Here is a 21611-nt window from a genome sequence, read left to right on the forward strand (position 1 = left end):
GAGTGTGATACTAAATTTATCTAAAAATGATAGTTTATTACATTTTTGGAGACTCTCAAATAAATTACTTAGGTGCTAGGAAGCTTTCAGGAATGTAAGTGCTTATAAGAAAAAAATTTGGTGAAAATGTTCAGGTTTTGCCCAGAGTTTAGCTCCTGGGTTGTCTGTTCACTTCCACTGATAAGATTCTTCTCTATAGTTTTTAGATAATCCTTCCACCTTTCTGGACTCATCAAACTCCATCATAATTGGACTGATTTAATGACAACCCTGCTATTCTTTACTCCTGGTTCTTCTTTAAGTGTTTGAATGACATTTATTTATTCAATTAATTAAAATTAATACTGGTTTGATAAATGTGGAGATGCCCTTTGGGAAAATGGATATATTATGGGAGATACCAGGGTTCTGTCACTTAAGGAAAGACAAATTTAGGCATGCTATTTAAGACTTTAATATTTTTTTGTCATACTGAAAAAAAAATTTCAACTTATTGAAGCTCTACACTGAGACTGGAACATATCACATGAAGTGACATTTTCACAGTTCACAGAATCAAGTTTTCTCTCCAAGAAATAGTGTTAGTCTAGGGCCATACCACGCTGAACGCACCTGATCTTGGAAGCTGAGTAGGGTCGGGCCTGGTTGGTACTTGGATGGGAGAAATACCACGAGCTGGGAATGTAAGACTGCCATAACTTGCACTGGCAACAATATCTCCTTGATGTTTGGGGGAATTGGGATCCTCTTTTTATTCTTTCTGAATGAACCCCAAATAGGACCAAGGTCGACCTGTTATCAAGAAACTGAAGGAAACAGCCTGGCTCTTTTTGGTGACTATTACTCTGAAAAAGAGGCATCTATGTTAGTTTTTCTTGAATCCAGAACACTGACTTCATGACCTTTGACAGCTAGTCTCTTAGTTTCATTATTAAAACAAAAACACGTTTGTCACACTTTATGACTTTGTAAGAACATACAAATGCTCAAAAACATTATTCTCCAACAGTCTCTTTCATACTGGCCTCTTTCTATACTTCAGTGTAATTGATTCGTCTATTTTGACGCAATGAGCATAAAGCTCATTAAACTGAAGACACATGAGGTCAGCATGTGGGGCTAAAGTGGGAGATGGCCTTTAAATGACAGTTTGCAAATGCTTAGAATAATTTTGTCCTGAGCATCGAGGCTGAAGCTTTGGAGCTCTGATGTTCGAGCTCTGATTAAAGGTATGTAACACACCTGGGCACAGAACACTTCCAGCTACGTACTTGATGGTATGGTTGCACGTTATCACTACTCAGCGCGAGTCATCACAAGTGTGATCATAAGTAAAAGTGACAGTTTATTGCATGTTTACTAGTTTCCTGGCATTATGTTAGCAGTTTAAATAATAATCACAACTAACATTTTTGAGCAGTTCTGTGTGCCTGGCACTGTAATATATGTTTTTACATACATTATCTAATTTGATCCTCACAAAAGCCCTTGGAAATATGTATCATTGTCTCCATTTTACAGGTGAGATTCTGAGCAGAAAGGTTATATGACTTGTTCAAGGCCATGTAACAGGTAAGTGGTGAAAATGTTTCAAATGGGACCCTTCCGATGGTCCTAGAAGTCAGGCCTGTGTGTCCACGGTTGCTTGACCTTTCAGCATAACCTACACAGAACAACTGTGGCTAACGTGCTTGGTGATGATATCAGTAAGAAATCATTCTCCATGTACATAGCAAATGTCTTACTGTATTCTGCCCCCAAATGGACAACCTAATCATTAAGCATGTCCAACTTTGAAAACATTGTTTCCCCTCTGAGGGAAGCCTTGCTTCTCACAAAATAGATCCTCGCGTCGTGGGCTCATCTCATTGGCTGGCTCAGTTCAGTGATTGACAACCTGACACATCACGCCCTGGTGTACTGAGTGTCTTTGTCAGAACTGTACTTTATAGGTGAAGTGTGGGCCCCTTACAAGTACACCCTAACTCCTACACATATAAATTAAAAGAAAGAAGAAAAATACGAAAAGAAATCCACTAGAAGACCTGCCCACCATCAACATGAATCACATTCAACAATTTCCACACGCAGATGAAAACCAGACACCACAGCATAAACTCTAGTCATCAGGACCCTGTTGAGCACATTGTACTCCTTGGTCACTTGCCCATATGCATTTATTACACGCCAGTCATGCGCCAGGGACTGTGCTGGACAACAGAGAAATAAAGATGCCTCAGTCAGGAGTCCCTGCCCGGTGAAAAAGAGGATTGCACAGAGGGTACCAAAAAAAAAAAGTATACACGTTTTAAGAAAGGAAAAAAAATGTACTAAAATTGTAATACAACGAATGATGCGAGCATCCATTTGGTTAACGCCCTCTTTTGAGCAAACGTCACACTACACATTGCTACCGTAATTCACTTTACCTTCAAAAAGTAATACATCGATAACATCTCTTAAAATGTGTACATTATTTTGGTGCCCAGTGTGACCAGCTCCTGCAACAGTGTGATCAGTGTGACCAGCTCCTGCAACAAGAGCAGATGCATGGAGCGTTCTGGAAGTGCGAAGGAGGAGCACTGAATTAAATAATGCCACGTTGTTCAGAGGGCTGTGCTTATTCGTGGCAGTTTCATTAGGATTATTATATCAACAGTTTGTCTTGCTATTAACTGATTATTTTCCTTTACCTTGTTCTTCTTGATTCTCTTCATTCTCTAATTCTTTGGCTGCAAAGATGTCTTTAATGGAAATTAGGTCATTTTTTAAGAGTTCCAGCTTCTCCCCATCAAATGATGCTAAAAATGACTGAACCTGAAAAAAGAAATAGGTCAGCATAACTGCCATCCTTTCTTCCCATAGGACATTTACGTACAGCTGTCCCCAGTTCTCCCAGGACTGCGGTGATTCGTAGTGTGGGAGGTAATGCTGGGTCGCATGTTGGATTTACTGCCTATTAACTGCGTAACTTTGGGGAAGTCTCGGCCTCAGTTTTTAAATTTTTAAAGTGAAAGCCACACTTCACTGTGATCCTTTGGGCGGTAAATGAAATAATGAATGTGAAGTATATTGCACAAGTGCACATAGCAGATGCTACACAAATGGTAGAGGTAGCTCTTCTATCACACTGGCTACAAACACACATCAGTGCCAACCCTAGGTTCAAATATCAGCTTATCAATTATGTGACCTTGGGTAACTGACTCAACCTTTCTATGTCTCAGCTTCCTTATCTGTGAAGTGGGGACTAATAGCATCTATTTTGTAAGGCTGTTTTAAAGGTTGAATGAAATAATGTGTTTAAAAGTACTTATAGTGATGATCAAGAAATAACATATACACACAACACACACCTGTATTCACATGTAAATAAACATAAATAAATGTTACATTTTATATATATATAAACATACATATATATATACACACACACTTGCAGATGGTGGTTATTGTACTGGGGTTACAAAAATGCTCAGGGCTCAGCGATCTTGCAGTCTAGAGGAGGGAGGCCCATGTTAACCAGTAAAGCCCTGACAGCTGTGAGTGAATTACAGTCGGGGCATGAGGGAGGGAGCTGTCAGTCCCCCTTGGGTGGCGAGAGGGTGTGCAGGGACACTTCACAGAGGTCTGATGCCTGCCCCAACTGCTGTCCTGCCTGCTCATTGTCTTCAAAACGCCTCCTTTAAAACTATCCTTTGTAAACATTTAAAACTTATTTGTGCAGATGGGCAGGCATCCTCTGCAAAGCTGAAGATTGATTTGAATGTCCAAACTGGTCAAAGTGCATGGAGAACCATATAATAAGTGCAGCGTGACTATACAGTAGTAAGGCTTTTATTTTTTCATGCTGCAGGTCTAACAATTGCTCTGGAGGGAGAGCCAGCAGAGGAGCCACCATGCCCTTTAGAATACGTTTTAATATTCATTATGGTCATAGATTCGCACATCAGGATAAGTGAGAGAGGTAGAGAGGGCACCCAGGATGCCAAAGCACCATTTTCCTAAATGTTGCTAATGCAACCTGCACCAAGACTCTGGGAGGAAGCTCGGCGGGTCGTCATCAACACAAAACCCATTAACCATCCAGTTCAGCAGGTGGAAGCAAATGGGCCCTGCGTGATGGTTGCCTCCCCTCCTTTTTGCCCTGACCTTTTCAGACTCTTAATTTCAGCTCAAACACTCCTGTTTAGATCTTAGGTTGCTAGATGTGCCCATATCATATTCCTACACTTCAGATATATTTTCTAAATAGCCATTTTCTACAAGTAAAAAAAAAAAGTAATTGAGTAAATGTGTTAGAGTACAACACTTGGTGAAAATGTATACGCACACAGAACATTTTTGTTTCCCTGTGTCTTCTGGAGGGTAGCCATCCTCTGGGAGTGAGTGCAGTGGGCTGTTCTGCTTTAGCCCCCCCTAGGAAGGGTTCTGGTTAGCAAAGGACTTTTCTCAGCATCTTTCCACTACAGCATCTCTTTTGCTTCCTCCTAGTCCATTCCATTATGCCAAGGTGATGTGCACTGAATCGTTACTTCAATCCAATAATAAATCATAAATAATTATGCACTCCTCAATAACTATCCGTGGAATGCTGACTATATGCTTGGCACTGTGCTTAACTGTTGTCGGGGACACAAGCATAGACAGTCTGCCTTGCAGATCTTTGCCCTGACAGGGCATGAGGGCTGCCATTTTGAAGAGTCTTATTTACTATTTTTATTAACTATTGTGTCTAATGGCAAAAAAATCATTCGTTTTTCCTTAAGATTCACCGCACACCCCATTGCCATGCTATTTCCATCCTAGAATCAATCCTATAGAGAGTAATGCTAATAATTCTTATACTTCTGTACACCCTAAGTTTTAGTCAATGGAATGTCAGCAGAGAAGATGTGTGTCCTTTCTGAGTCAAGGCTTTCATAAAATGGGAGTGTCCCCTCTACACTCTCTCTCCTTAGGCTGGTGGAATTAAGAAGCCACAAGGCTCCAGGGGATGGTAAAAGCCAATACTTTAGACATCGATACAGGGGAGTCCACAGGGCCGAAGGGGTGTGCACACCCAGAGCCTACGCCCCTCCCTCCCCTTCTAGAACATTTTCCAGGTGACCCTCCAAGTTCCCTTTCATGGCCTGTATGAACCGCTTCCCCAGGCTGTGCTCCTTACGGTGGGACCACCCACTGGCCCAAGGCCTGGGCCTAAGGGATGGCCAAAAGTGGTTGTTTGCCCGGGGTGTGGATGGAGTTTGCACCAGGGCATCCTTACATAGTCACATAAGGATCCTTGAGGTGAGAGATAGCTGGAGATAAAGGGTGGAGAGCAGGCAGTAGGGTGGCGTGGAAATTTGAAGAGGCTGAGAATTCTAAATGGGAACCTGACCTTCTGTCATTGTGAAAGTATATTTGTCAAGGTAGGACAACAGAATATCTTTTCTTCAAAGTTTGTTTCCAAAAGTTATTTTACTTTTAAATATTTGGTATGTGTACGGTTGCCATTTAAGATATAGAAATTTTACTTAATTTGAATTCCAGAGAAACAATGAATATTTTCTTCAAGTAAGTGTGTGTCTCAAATTTTGCACAGGACATATTTAGACTAAAAAAATATTCATTGTTTATCTAAAGTTAAATTTAACTAGCCATCCTGTATTTTATGTGCTAAATAAATATGACAACCCCAGTACAGGTCTCCATTTGTATTCTTGCCAGAGGCCCGTGAACATTAATTTGGGTCCAGTGGAGCCACAAGATGGACAGAGGCTGGCTCCTGGATCCCTAAATGCAGGAAAGCTGCCTGCTGACCAGGCATCCCCATTTTGTCTAGGAGTGAGGATAACTCCTAATGGTTTTGACCCATACATTTTTAGAACAGCACCTAGTAACTATCATTAGTCAGCGAAGAAAAAGACTCTGCATTACTTACTATAAAAACTATAAAAATCTCCAGGCTGGGGAAAGAAAGCTGAGCTTGTGGGAGCAGTGTGCAAACAGAGGGAAATGTACCCCTCTAGGGACCTAACCTCCCTCCTAGCAACGTCAGTCCTTTGGGGTTCATTTCTAGGAGCCTGAGGCTGTTTCTCAGCTGAGACCTGTGATGCAATCCGCCAGAGTGGAATCTCTTGCTACCGCCATGATAGCTTCAAGGAGCCATGCACTCCCGTAATATTTTTAGTAATAATAACGAATATATATAACATAAGGATGCATATAAAAATAAAATGTCATCAACATTACATTGCATATACATATATATGTATAAAATGGCAGTTAACATTTATTGAGTTCTTATCATGTTTTAGCCATGCTGTGACTAACTTCACGTAGTTTATCTCATTTAATTATTTCAATAATCCTATGAAGTAGGTTTTTATTATTATTTCCTTTTCATAGATAAGGAGATTGAGGTAAGACAGGTCCAAAATCATACAGCTCCTGAGTTGTATTTTATCACATAATGTCTGACTCCAAACCCAGCTTTTACAGGGAAACCTTTGTGCTTCAGTGGAAAACTGCATTTTCTAGACCATACCTTACCAGATTATCCGATTCTGACTCCATGGGAGTACATTTATAACTCTGTAAATAGTAGATGCCTGATATTAGTGCAAAATAATTTTGTCCACAGACATGGAATAACTTTTTTCCAGTGAAGGGACAGCCCCTCCACCTGTGGAAAAACCAGGTTTGTGTCCATTTGCACATTCATTTCAAAATTGCTCTACTCCATATGAATTTGTGCTTCTTTGGCTTTTCCGATGAACTGGTTATAACATCTGTCCGGTTCCTTCATTTAATTAATGAGCTAAATAAATTCTTTGATATGCGTTCACTTTACATTTGTATCAGAGTCATTTTGCTTTTAAAAAATTATCTGTTAACAGTTTAACCACAAGACTACCACAGATGACTCACAGATAACAAAAAAGGAAATCAAAACAGACAGTAACATATCACTCAATAGTCTGGGGGTGGGGTAGGGACGGGTCTCCATCCTGTTTGGTTCTTGGTTCCCTGTTAGGTGACAGAGGTCACCCTCCCCTGAATAGGTGGGCATCAGAATGTTTCAACTTCCTCAAAGTCCAAACATAAGAGGATAGGCCTAGAGAGAGTCAAAAGTCACTCCTCCATTCTCAGGCTTACTTCCAAGTTCACCTGCCTGTCTGAGGACCTGCCTCTCCCCAGTGAAATGTCCCCAGGATGGTCAATAGCCCCTCACAAGAGACCCAGAGGGTACTGCCCTGTGGCCTCCACCGGAAAAATACCCCAAAGTACAGGCAGCTTGACATTCATACAAAAGAGCCGTATATATAATTAAATGAGGTAATAGTTTTAACGTGCTTAGAATAGTGACTACATAAGTGCCGTGTGTTTGCTAAACACACACACACACACACACCCCATGTAGATCCTCTAAAAAAGAAATCACCAAACCCTGATTTCTGCCACTCATGTTTTATTTCTTGGGGTCACTGTGGGAGAATGTGAACACGCACGGCTGTTAGGTAATTTCCCAGGTTTCTGTTCAGTGGCATTACCAAAAAGAACTGTAACCACCAGTAAGATAACCTTGCCCTTTGTAGCCCAGGCATTCTAACAAATGGGTGAATAAATATATAACCTATAAAACTAAATATACTAAAACCCCCAGTCTCGAAGAAACATCAGCTGCTTTGTGTTCATTGGGTGGGAATGAAGACGTGGCCCGGTAGGGCAGCTCTGATCAGGGTACTACGCCACCAAAGGGAGGCACAGGGCCAGGAGCCTGACAGCCAAGTTGTTCAGCAGCCTTTTGCACCATTAGGTAGGGGTAGTAAGGACTCGTATTGTGCTGGCCATCTTGGGGACACGGAGGGGTGAGAGCTTGGCACAGGACAGAGAGGGAATAAGATGGAGCATGAGGGGGTCATGAAGCTGTACGGTATTTGTGGCCTTAACAGAGTCACAGTGATGCTCTAACAAGGAGATACTTGAATGGAAGAATTTCTAGTTTCTTGTTTAAGAAAACATATTAATAAATGTGTCATTTCGAATGACCAGTGCAGACATACCTTGCTTTCACTTTCATTGGACAGAATTTCCAGGGCCTCCAGGTGCGACAAGCCTTGGTACTCATCAAACAGCATCCCGTAGTGTGCGGTCCTCTCGGCTGTGAGCTGCTGCGCCAGCCTCTGCTTCTCCTTCTCCTTGGCCTCCCTTAACATCTGCAGAAGTACACAGTGGTTGTACACTCAGGGTATGCTAGAGAGCCCCGTTTGCTGCATACGACATGGGGGACACGAGGACTGACTTTGTATTTGTGAGGAGTAGGTTTTAGTCACTTTGGAATGTCTAAAAAAAAATTATTTTTGATTGATCCTACTGACAATTTTTACCCAATATTCCACTTTGAATTTTACATGTTCATTATGGACACAACAAAACAAAGCAAAAATTCTATGCCTGGAAATAGGATTGGAAAGAAGCACAACAAAGCTTAACAGCGGTTTCCACTGAGGTGTTTTCCATATATGTGATGAATTTTCTTATTCTCTAAAATGTTGCAATTTTTTATAATGAGTAAATTTATACACACTAGAAAAGTTTAATCTATCCTGACAGGATTAATTGCTACTTTTGTATCTCGGCAGACTTCAAAGGAGAAACAAGCTGATCTGATTTTATATCAGTTACATTATTTTAAAATTTTTTTGTGTTATTAAACCTCTTCGATGAAAAAAATCAATAAAATATAAACTGATAATGAATTCTGCATTAGATACTGAATATAAATAAGAATGTTAGCTTATCAGTTCTTAGATTGGTCTCGAGAAGTATGACTGTGACCTGAGTTCCTCTCCATGTTGATATTTATTCTCCAGTTATTTTTTATTGTTGATTAAATAAAAACATAAGTCCACCAGTCACTCCCATGTTTCCTTTGATTCTAAACATCATTTATTTGGTTCCTCATTAAGTTTACTGAGGCATTAAGTTTACAGGGTTCTTTAATATCTGCAAAAAGCAGATATTAAAAGCACCATAAGTAAAATTCCCACAAGGTCACAAAGGGAAGATCATGGAAAAATAGATTTTGTGTTTATTGTGTGTCAATAAAATAATCAGCCCCATTCTCCTTTTGGGTTCCTGAAGTGGTTAGCCAAAAACCCACTGGGCTACAAATAGAATTCTGCTTCCTGTCTATCTTTAAGACTAAATAAGTATAAGCACTGAATTTTAAAGTTTTCAAAACAACTCCATAAATCACTAGGAATTTTTAACACAATAAAACTTAGTGAAGACGGCTGATTGATCTGAAATATGGTGTTGGAAGAGAGCTCTACAGATACCCTGAACCACAAGAAAGATGAACACGTAGGCTGTAGAGAAAATTAAGCCTGAAACATCGCTGGAACCCCAAAAAAACAAAACTGAAGCTTTTCTTTGGGCACATCTTATTTCCCAGAAAACAATGCTGTGAAAAATAGAAGGCAGCAGGAAAAGAGGAAGACCAAATATGAGGTGGACTGACTCCATAAAAGAAGCCCCAGGCATGAGTCTCCAGAAGCTGAGCAGGGCTGCTGAGGACAGGACACTGTGGATGTCACTCATTCACAGGGTCACCAGGAGTTGGAGCCAATGCAACAGCATGTAGCAGACACCTCCATCCCCACTGAGTTCACTGGTTGGCAGTGGTAAAATAAAATGACAAAGTGACACCGAAATGTTTCCTTTCTCTACATCAACTTCCATCTCCAAATTTGTACTTTGGAATCGAGGGGGAAATAGATAAAATGGAAGGTAAAGGAAAAATGTCACTCTGGAATTATTTGAATTCACTCAAAAAAAAAATGGAGAGTGACATTCAAGTTTCCTAAAGAAGAACTAGCCTTACACAGGATGTTGGTACAATTTCTCTCTGGAAAAGAAAGGGAGATGGGTCTAAACAGTACTGAGTGATTCTGGCATGCAAGACTTCCTGAGAAGGGCAGCTCTGGGGACTTCACATCAGTGGGACCAGAGAAATGTTCTTCAGAGTGTTCCATGTACCACTTGGGTAGAATATGTGACCAATTTCGGTTATGTATGTATGAACATTTCTGATTTCTACAGTTATTTAGAGTGGATTAGGAAAAACCTAACAGACCTCCCTCTTGGGTGATGGCAGCTTCATCCTTCCAGCTGCTCAGGACAGGCACCTTGGAGCCATCCTTGCCTCCTCTTCTTATCCCACATCCCACATTCAACCCATCAGAAAATCTAGATTGAGTTTCAAACTATATTCAGAATCAGCCAATTATCACTACCTTCATGGCTCCACACCGTTCTGAGCCACCATTACTTCTTGTTTAGATAACTCCTGAGGAGGCTGTGAGAGTGGAGTATACATGACCAGGAGCCCCAGATGCTGCACTTTGAAATCCATCCCTCATTTGCACCAAGGTCATGCCTCCCATGACCTCTTCCTGCCAATCATGGTGCAGTAGGGGTTCTAAGGCGGAACTGTTCCTGGGAGATGGGAACTCCTTTGTCAGTGAACTTTGTGTTTTTTTGTTGCTTGTTTGTTTTGTTTTTAATTAATTAATTAATTAATTAATTAATTTTAAATTTATTGGGGTGACAATTGTTAGTAAAATTACATAGATTTCAGGTGTACACAATGGGATTTATAGGAAGTTTGTGTGTTTTAAGAAATTCATCCATTTCTTCTGGATTGTCCAATTTGTTGGTATACAATTGTTCATAGTATTTTCTTTTTTTTTTTTTTAATTTATTGGGGTGACAATTGTTAGTGAAATTACATAGATTTCAGGTGGTCAGTGAACTTTGGATGAAGGTTTCCCCCATGACTTTGCCAAACCTTCCTTACCTGGCACAGGAGTCTAGGATGCTTCTACCTAATCTTCTTTCCCTTTCCCCTTCACTGGGGTCACATGTGCCTCTTGGTCTGATGGCTCTCCCAGCCTTCCTGAGTACCCCGTCACCCTAATTTCCTCTCACACAGGCATTTCCTCTAATAAAATCCTCGCATGTTTTAGCCCATTTTGGCATCTGTTTCTGGGAAGACCTATAGTGATATGACTCTAACTGGTCTCCCTGCCCTTGGCCCTCCACCGTACCCAGTCTATTTTCAACACAGTAACTGGGGTGATCCTTTTAAAATCAGATTTTGTCAATCCTCTTTTCAAAATGCTGCATTGGTTTCACCATTTCACTAACAGTAAAACCCAAGGTCCTTTCAAATGTCCTCCATGATCTGCCAATGTCTGTCCCCCGTTACTACTCTCGCCTTATCTTCAACAATTCTCATCCTGGCTTACTCTTCTCCCATCACGGAGCATTCTTGCTGTCTCCTGTTTATACCAAACACTCCTGCCTCAGGGCCTTTGCACAAGCTGCTCTTGCTCCCTGAAATGTGCTTCATTCAGATTTCTGCATGGTCAAGCCTTTTATCTCCTTTAAGTATTTGCTCAAATGTCTTCATCTCCATGAGACCCCCACCTCACAATCCAATTTGATACTTAAACTGCCCCTCACTCCCACATTCCTGATTACCCTCTTCCTGCTCTTTTTCATTTTTGTTTTTTTTACAGCACTCATCTCCATCTAAAATACTAGATAATGTTTATTGTTTGTCTCTCTTCACTGGAAGGAAAACTCCTTAAGAACAGGGATTTGTGTCCATTTTGGTTACTAAATGTATCTCAAGTGCTTGAAACAGTGCCTGGCACACAGTGGACATTCAAAATGCATTTGTGGAATGAATGAATGAAAAGTTACTGTTTGGAAGGAGGTTAAAGTTGGAGGCTTAAGCAGACCACGTGAACTACATGTGCTCAAGTGTGCCCAGAATGTTGTATGCCACACTCTCTGCACGTTTCGGATGTGTAATTGACACTGCAGATGGTTCGTGTGGATTCTTGGTGACACATCTCTGTGAGCATTCCTACTTACTCTTTAGCAGTAGATTGAATACAGATGTGATAAATATTGTGAAGGTGACACAAAAACTATGGTAATCTGGGAAACTAACCAGGTCTAATTCTTCATTTCACAGGTGTTTAAACTTCCAGAACTATGAGAAACAAATGTTTGCTGTTTATAAGCCACTCAGTCAATGGTATTTTGTTATAGCAACCTGAATGAACGAAGACAAATGGCATAAATGGAATGATCTTCAAGCAATTATTAAGTGAATAAAGCAAGGTGCAAAAGACTGTGGTTAGTATGCTACTAGTTAGTTGAAAAAGTATATACATATATGTGTACATATGTATAATATATACGAGTATGTATGTGTATAGCTACATATATCTACATCTATAGCTACCTATTTCTATAACTATATGATAATTCTGAAAGGCTCCATAAGAGGCTGTTAACAGTGGTTGTCTCCCATAAGGAACTAAGTGGCTGGGAAAAGGGGTGTATTAGAAACTCAATTTTCATTCTCTACTATTTTGTGTCATTTGCATTTGAATCATGTGCTTTAAAATATCTATTAAAAGGAGAAACAAGGATGGATTTATTTTATTGACTGAAAGGAAACATTGCAAAAGTATATAGTCTCACCTGAGACAAGGAAACGGTTCTCTCCATGAGAGTCTTGGTCCGCTTAAAGCCTGGGTCACTTTCCGCAAGGACATTCATGGTTTTCTTGCCGATGAATTCCAAAGCATCAAGACCACCTGTTAAGACGCTCTTACCCTGCAGATGAGATAATTGCATGAGACTAGATTTTTATGTTTTGCTGATTTGCAGGAGTCAGCACCTCCTCTATGGCTCTATCTTCAAATATTAAAATCATTATAAAGTAACAATTTTTTCTCATCAGGAGATTTATCATTCATTTAATCCTATTTTCTTTTTCTTGGAAGAGAATATGTCATATAATTTGTAGGACATATAATATTATTTTTAAAAAGGATGCTTAGGAAAACCAAAGCATACTTGGGATTAATTTTACCAACTCTGTGTGTATGAATAGTATGCACCTAAGACATAAAATTAATAGGTGACCCAATTGCTTTGTTTGAAATAAATTTAATCCGAGTAAGCGAATTATTTGGAGCAATCTATTAAGATGTCAAATACTCTTGCCAATTTAGGGAACTTTTTAATCTTGGGCCCTGGAGTACAGGGCTCTCAGGCTGTTTCAGATGGCTCTTCCGCACTTTCAGACATTAGCAATAACCGCCTACAATTAGTATATTCATGAAATAAGACAGATTGATTTCCATACACTACTGTCTTCAGCAATTGTTCCATTATACAGTCCTTCTCTTGCAAATCTCTTTGTCAGCCATTGATTGCCTTTTTAAAAAAAATCAAGATTTACTCACATAAACTGTTCATATAAACTGTTTAAATTCTTTGTAACTTCTGTATGTACGCTCCAACTACACAACTTCAATTACAATATGCATACATCTGTGTTTTTTCCCATTTACATGAATTTATATCTTTATATTGTATTATTATTTTATTACCTATATGCATTTTCCAATTTTCATAATTATCTCTTAAATAGCAATATTCGATTTCACTGAGTTAATTTACTTTATCAGTCATTTCCATCTTGAACATTTAGACTTTGTTTTTAGATCTGGGACCCGATCAACAACCACATTATAAAACAGATTTTTAAATACACGTGCTGTGGGAGGACTATGCGATATCAGCAATTCACACTTTTGCATAATTTGATTCATTTTCTCCCAACATTCTGTGGGGATTACTTCAATGGAAAATAAAATGGAAAAAGGAAGGTGTAGGGACTTTGAGTAAGGACAGACTTGGTGGTGGGGTCTGGAGCTTGAGAAAATAGAATATAGTAGTCCCCTCTTATTCGTGGTTTTATTTTCCATGGTTTCAGTTACTTGCGCCCAACTGTGGTTCAAAAATATTAAATGGAGAATTACAGAAAGAAACAATTCGTAAGTTTTAAACTGCACACCATTCTGAGTCGCATGATGAAATCTCGCACCACCCTGCTCCGTGCCATCCTGGACATGAATCATCCCTTCGTCCAGCAGATCCACACTGTGTATGTTACCCACCCCTTAGTACCTGACTCAGTGATCAGATTGACTGTTGCAGTCTCGTAGTTGTTGTGTTCAAGTAACCCTGATTTTATTTAATAATGGCCTCAAAGCACAAGAGTAGTGATGCTGGCAATTCCAATATGCCAAAGAGAAGCCATAAAGTGCTTCCTTGAAGTGAAAAGGTATCTATGTATAGGAAAAAAACATGATATTAATATATGGGATTCAGTACTATCTGTGGTATCAGACATCCACTGGGGGTCCTGGAATGTATCCCCCACAGATAAGGGGAGACTACTGTAACATAAAATTGGAGAGAACACAGAAAGGAACGCGAGGATACTAAAAACAAACTCAGAATGCCCGGCACATTAGCTCAGGGAGACCGAGAATTCATTTCTTATACCAAAGATACTGAAGGAGCTCCTTCCCTTCCCCAGCCCTACAAACGCCCCGGCGCTTACTGGAGTTGTACTGCTACTTGACTCCTGAAATATGTTGGCTACTCCTCCTTCACCCTACCTAATGAGTCAAGAGGTCCTCAAGTATCAAGGACAGGAGCAGTCGTTTTCTATTTCTGGCGTGCCGTGACCCCAAAGTCTGGGTAGGATGCCCTCATATGTGTGTCCACAGCCCATCTTCTTCCCAGACTGCATTGTATTTGCCTGTTGAGTCGCCTCTATCTTCTGAAATATTGTGCTCTCTTGTTTGTCAGCATATGCCCAGCATCTAGCATAGCCCCTGGAATATAATGAGGGCTAAATGCCGTTTTGTAAAATGAATGAATGAATGAATGAATGAATGAATGAAACATAAGCCATATTTCTAGAAAAACTAGTTTGTTGGTTTTCCATAGCAGAAAATAAACCTTTTCTTCTTGACTCTGAAGACAAGCAAGCTGCCCCATCTCAGTTGGGGTGCCTCCCCACCTTTTTCATTCTTCATCAATGTTTTGTCAACAACAACAAGCTTCTTTAAAAGATAAGCAGGGGCTCTGAAAGGGGGGTGGGGCATGGAGGGGGTTACTTTGGGTTATTTGAGGAAGGGAGAGTGGGAATTGGGAGGTAGAACTGGGGACAGGATGTGGCTCTTCATTATCTGGAAACACTTTAGAAATATCTTGGAATGTTGTTCCTGACCCATTATCAGCACTTTAAAAAAAAAAAATTTAATGGCTTTATCGTTTTTCAAATTGAAGGTTAAGAGCCAGACCATTGAAGAAAAACAGCTGTACCAGCTCTAAGAAAGAGCCCTCTCTCTCTCTCTCCCCAACCAGAGGCTGTCCTTGCAGCCGTTGGAAAGGACACTGTTACTTCTGAAAAATGTTCCTTTTAAGCAGCTCTTTTCTTTTAAACATAAAATGCATTTCATTTTGCCCTTGTTATTTCGGTTCCAAGGTTACATCTACTCTGTCGGAGAAAGCATAACAAAACCATAATCCAAAGTTATGAACAAGGCCATCTTTTTTCTGATGTATCTAGGTCACGGGTAAATAGAGATATCAAAAGAAGGCACTAGGAGATACGAGGCGGGGGGCTGGGGGAAGGGGGAAGAAAGCAGCTAACGACTTACTGTGTTTTGAACCACATTGGTGATGGCTGACAGCACGCCCCGAGACCCCGATGAAGGAGAAGTCGGGGGGCTTTCTGTGGGGCTCTGATCTGTGGCCGCATCTGCTACTAAAGAGAAAAACATCCTTTCAGAGTTCATTTCGCTGATCTGAACTTAGAAATCTTCTATTTGTGCACATAGTGTAATACAGACCACGTCCAAGAAGCCCCCAAAATAAATACATCACTCACTCTGAGGGACGCCATTTTCGGTGTCAGGTTGGGCCCCTTCAGAAGAGCCGGAATTTACACTATGAATCCGTAGGGTGGCCCCTGCTTTTTCCTTGACTGCTGTCAATCCATGACCTATCAGGAAATAAAAATATGGTTCATGGATACAATAGAAATCCAGGGTCTGCAAATTCTGTAGCTCATCTTCCAGCACTGTTGTTAAGCAGTAGGTATGTATCTTGATTGTAAGAGAACATGGCGGTGAACAGCATAGACTTGGCAATCCCGCAGATGTGGGTACCAGTTTGAGCTCAGCTTCACCACTGCCTAGTTGGGTGATCTTGGAGAAGTTACCTAACCGCCCAGTGACTCAGTTTCTTCATTGGATTGTTGTGAGGAGCAAATGAGGAAAACGTTTGTAAAGTGTTCCCAGATGCTTTATTATTCCCTTTTACTTCTCATACCATTTAACTAGTAACCTGGGATTCCAAACTCAAGACAGTATCTATGAAGAGGGTAATTGTCTTATCCTCTTTACTGTTTTCCAAGCTCCTCTAGGCAGAGATGCAACATTCATTTTTAGATTCCTTGTGGGCTCAGCCCATTGCAGGCGCTCGCTCCACTGATGTTTGGTGAATTTAAATCAGATGAGCTTCAACACGCTCTCTCAATGCGTTAGTCATTCCTTTGGTTTAGAGAAAGGAAGGTCTGGAGCCAAAGCATCAAAAAAAAAAAAAAAAAAAAAAGGGCAAGTCATTGGGAAAAGCAGGAAGGGCACCCAACAGCTCTGACAGTTATCTTAAAGAGTAGGAGTACAAACACAAGCTGTAAGAGTGGTCAGCCAGGATGAAAGGCACAGGTTTTACTCCATCTGAGATGGGACAAAGCTTCTCTCCCCCAACCCAGCACAGTGGGTATTCAGTAACTATTTGGTGAAATACAGAGCTGACCTTCTCATCCCCACCCCTCCAACACACACACACACACACACACACACACACACACACACACTCCTCCCCCACCCCCCACGGCTAGATAAATCGTCTACATATTATTCTGGAGCTTTTTATTTCTCCTTAGAGGCCCTCATGAAGAGCTATAGCTTTTCTCAAAGTTTCCAACCTAAACGAAAAAGTGAATAGTCCACTGACGCTCCTAAGTGACTGTCCGAGTTCTTGACGGAGAAACAGCACGGCTGCCACCATCACAGCACTCATCTCTCCCTTAGCACCCTGGGAGAGAAAAAAGACTCCACTCGGGACCTGGGCAATTTCAGGTGGTTAAAACCCAAGGCAGCAGCAATGTTAACACATGGGAGAAAACCCAAGTCAGGGCAGGATTTGAGAACCACCAGTCTCTTAGGCACCGTAGAAGGCACAGTTAATTAATTGTTGTCTCCTGAATAAGAGAAAGACACGGATGGATCCCAAACCCAAACAGTCATATTTCATCACTTGTAACTTTATCAAAGCAATCTTAACATAATCAGCTCTCTGATATTTACCAAACAAATACAGGCCTAATTATGTCCAGTGGGAATCACCTGTCATTACACACAATCTAAAAAACCCTGAAATTTAAGAAACATTATTTATAATATTTACAACATTAACTACATACAGAAATATATGCCTGTATTCATGTGCAGATCATTAAATACAGTTCAAATTCATTACTGAGTTATTTGGGGGGGAAAGATGCACTGTGACTGCTAAAACTAAGACTTGAGTTAATTCTCCCTTGCTTCCAATGAATTCCAAGCATTTTAAGGGAAACTTATTGGGCGTTTCAGTAACACATTTAAGTTACAGGACGGAATCATTGAACTTATTTACATACTGAGTCCATATTCCTGGCCATCTTTTAAAAACATGTATTTTTCAGAAGGAAATAATGTATATCGAGATCTGACTGTATGATTCTCATCTAGATTTCTGAGAGCTAAAATCAAAAAAACAAATGAGTTTGAGGAGGCTGGGAGGTATATGCTACATCTTCTTTGCATAAGCCACACTAGAAAGATGATTTCCCATCCTTCCCTAAGACCACTTAGGGTTTATTAAACCTCACTGTCATTATCTCCTCTTTCACCTTCTCCACCTCTCGCGGGTCAGGGCCATGTCCGATTCTCTTCCTAGGGAAGAACAGCTTCTCACCATCTTAGAACACAGATGATCACAGAGACCATGCTTTCCCGAAAATAAGACCTAGCTGGACCATCAGCTCTAATGCATCTTTTGGAGCAAAAATTAATATGAGACCCGGTCTGATATTACGTTATATATATAAGACCCAGTCTTATATTATAGTAAAAGAAGACGAGGTCTTGTATTAATTTTTGCTCCAAAAGACGCATTAGAGCTGATGGTCTGGTCTTATTTTCAGGGAAACACGGTAAGCATACATAAGCCACCTCTAGAAAAATTGCTTTGTTTCTGGAAGGAAATCCTATTTTTATGTGCATATAAACAGGATGTGTCTATTTAACAGACATGACAATAGGCTGCTACTCTAACTATAAACACACACACACACACTCACACACACACACACACACACACACACACAAACAGCTTTATTGAGGTACAACTGATATACAAAGAATTGCTCATATTTAAGGTTCCTCCAATTATATTTTCTGATTAACAATTCTTTTTTTCTGAATTCTTTTGTTAGTGAAAGTACATCTTTACTGCATTCTACTAGAAATATTAAGCTACGGTTTTTCATAACTGAGGTTTACGCCGTACACCACACCCTACTTTGAAGAATAACTTCTAAAACTTTACTGAGTGTGACATCTAGTGCTCAGAACAAGGAAGTAATAATGATATGGAGTCATTGTTGCCTTTTGACTGGGAGTGATTCATTCTCAGAGATATTGGTTGGATTCTACCCATAGCAAAGAAAAACGACACATGTGAATAATATTGTAGGGTATAGTTCATAGATTTTCTTCACATGTCATCACAAACACTAAGTATCCTCAAAGAAACTAAACTCCTTCAAATTCCATGGATATGAAGATGAAATATTCTCCACCCCTTGATACATTGCAGTAAAAAGAAGGTGAGTATTGCAAAGAAAATAAAAATGTTGTATAAATACTGTGATATAGTATCATTTAAAAACAAATGTTAAATGATTGGTTGGTGTTTGCTTTATCACCTATATTCTAGGGAGTCAGGATTTTTGTGGAGGAATTTTGGTTCCACCTTTTATTAACGGTGTGATCTTGTGAGTTACTTAACCTCTCTGAGTCTCTGCTGTTGTGTCTTCTCTAAAAGGAGGAGTATAACATCTACCTCCCAGAGTTCTGTAAGGTCGGTGAGAAGAAATATATGAAACTTTTGGTATGGTCAACACTTACTGAGCACTTACTATGTCCCAGGCATATTTTTAGCACAGTAAATTATCTCATTTAATCTTCTCAACAATCTTATGAGATAACATATTATTATACTCGTTTTATAATTGAGAAAACTGAGACCTGATTACATGAAATTACTTGTCCAATGTCCCAAAGCCATTAAGTAGCAAAGGCAGGATTTGAACCCAGTCCTTCTGACTCTAAAACTCATATTCTCAATCACTGTTATATTTTAAAAGTTTTATATGCCATTTAGAGTTGATTAAATGTCATGTTAGTCCCATCTATATAACTCCTTGGAAATCAGATTTTGATTAGGAGCTTCCTCACTTCTGAAATATCGATTTATGCTAAAATCAGCTTGACTCAGCTTATCTTGACCAAAGAGCACGGTGAAAGTCATCTCTGCAGTGAAACTTTGGGGATGTAACCCTGACCCTTTCAGCCATGCTTTGGGTTTCCATAGCTTGATGTTTGTAGGATTATCCTTGTTCTGTGCAGACACAAATCCCAAGACAATGTATGGTGCTTTCTTATACCTCCAATTTAGTTTTTCTTCTCAAAAAGTACTATGACTTCACCAAGCTCTCTTCTTGTGAGTGCCACCAAGATCAAAACCGTATTGAAGGTATGTCTCCCCTCTTTCTGGAAGATAAAAATAATTTGTTGGTGGTGGAAGGGTCTCTCCCACTTAGGGGAGCCACAGCAGTTCTACCCAGTACCCCAAATGACTGGGTAACTCTACGGGTACTTTCTACTGGTCCCATATGCTAAAGGAACCCCTAGTAGGGCACCAGTTCACTCATTCAGGGGGTTCCCCCTTTTAAGATTAATTTTTAATATAACATTTCTTTCTTTTTCATTTCATTTATTTCTTTTTCTTTTAAGAAATGAATATATAAAAAATAGAAACTAAAAAAAATTCTCTTCTTCTGATATAACTTCTCTGACATAATTGGTTCATTTTAAAAATAAAAACACTTAAATTGTTATTAAATTCAAAGACTACAGAAGCAGAGGCAACAGAATGTGGACTAGCCTTTCTCTCCCTAGACAGCTTCCACTGACATAATAGGTAACAAAGTCTGTGAGCTTATTAAGGCCTATGGAAATATTTAAGACCAGAAAAAAATTATTGGTTATAAAAGACAAAAAAGAAAATTTGCAAATTAGAAATGAATATTTTCTTAAATGTATTCAAAATGTAATATTAGGTAACTGGTCAACTATTGTTCAAATAAATTCAACTCTTACATAGTTATATATAAATTATATATTTAATAAGGGATGTGGGTGCATTTTATATTTGCTGTGAAATAAGAGGGACTTCCAAAAACAGGAGTTGGAGCTCTTCAAAGACTTAAAGTGTCCATGTCTTCCTACCTCCCTCCCCTGCCCCATTTCCTTCCAAAGATAATAACTCTAATATTGTTTCTTGTGATTCCTGTAAGGAAGAAACAAAAAAGAAAAGAATATACCTACATGTACGTGTCCTGGATCTGGCTTTTTCCCATTCACAATACACAGTGGAGGTTGCAGCCCACAGGTAGTGGCAGAGACTGTGTGTGCTGCCTGGGATCACAGCGCACATTCTCCCGCCACTGGGAAGGTCTGCTGAATGCCTCACGGAGGCCTCCCTTTGCAGTGACCTTGGCCAAAGGGAACTGGTTCCCCAAAGCTGTACTACAATGACTGGTCAATGGGGGGAGTCGGTGATACAAAGCCCTGGCCCTGTGCATTCTTGGGGGACATCTCTGAAGAGTTATCCCAACCGTCAAGCTCTCTGTGAGATAGGGTGGGGTCTCTGATGCAGCTGCATTGCAGTTCCACTTCCTGCTGGCCCAGCTCCGCCGCCAATCCTTCACTCTCTTGCAAGGCTCGCTCCTGAGAGCCCATCTCAGTGAAACTCCGGCACACTAATCTCTGCCTTAGTCTCTCTACTGGGCATCAGATCTAGAACACTCATCTACCTCCTTCTTTATAATGGTTACATACTATTAGTCCACCAAATGGCTATATCACATTTTCACATTCTCTATGGGTGTATACGTTGGTTTTTTCAAGCTTTTCCTATATGCCTGGTGAATTCCCTCACCATCTTCAGGTCTTTGCTCAAGTATCACCTTACTAAGATCGACCCCCCACCCTCCATTTTACAACCGTAACCTGTACTCTTGATCCCTCTTATCCTGCTCCGCTTTATATTTTTTATAGACTTACCACTTTCTAGTCTTCTTCGTAATTTTTCTATTCAACATGTGTATTGTTTATTGTCTATCTCCTCCCGCTGGCATGTAAGCTCCACTAGGGCACGGGTCTTCGGCTTGTTTTTTCACTGCTTTATCTCACGTACCTAAAACAGTGCCTGGCACAAAAAACTATTTGCTGAGTGAATTCTATATTGAACATCTTTGTACGTATATATTTATGGGTTTTTTT

The 21611-nt window shown here is 40.0% G+C and overlaps 1 protein-coding gene across 3 annotated transcripts in view; it reads right to left on the reverse strand.

Annotated features, from left to right (window-relative positions):
• FAM114A1 (family with sequence similarity 114 member A1) overlaps positions 1-21611 on the reverse strand; it is a 61257-nt gene that overhangs the window by 15119 nt on the left and 24527 nt on the right. Inside the window, exons 4-8 of one of the 3 annotated variants that reach the window (XM_033106327.1) lie at positions 15824-15937; positions 15594-15700; positions 12550-12684; positions 8049-8201; positions 2694-2817 (exon numbers count right to left, since the gene is read on the reverse strand). In XM_033106327.1, the coding sequence (XP_032962218.1) occupies positions 2694-2817; positions 8049-8201; positions 12550-12684; positions 15594-15700; positions 15824-15937 (633 nt within the window). Of the gene's footprint in view, positions 1-2693; positions 2818-8048; positions 8202-12549; positions 12685-15593; positions 15701-15823; positions 15938-21611 lie in introns of those variants that run through there. The other 2 variants (XM_033106328.1, XM_033106329.1) reach the window with 2 other exon arrangements.

This window comes from Rhinolophus ferrumequinum, chromosome 5 (assembly GCF_004115265.2).
Source record: "Rhinolophus ferrumequinum isolate MPI-CBG mRhiFer1 chromosome 5, mRhiFer1_v1.p, whole genome shotgun sequence".
NCBI classification, from domain to species: domain Eukaryota; kingdom Metazoa; phylum Chordata; class Mammalia; order Chiroptera; family Rhinolophidae; genus Rhinolophus; species Rhinolophus ferrumequinum.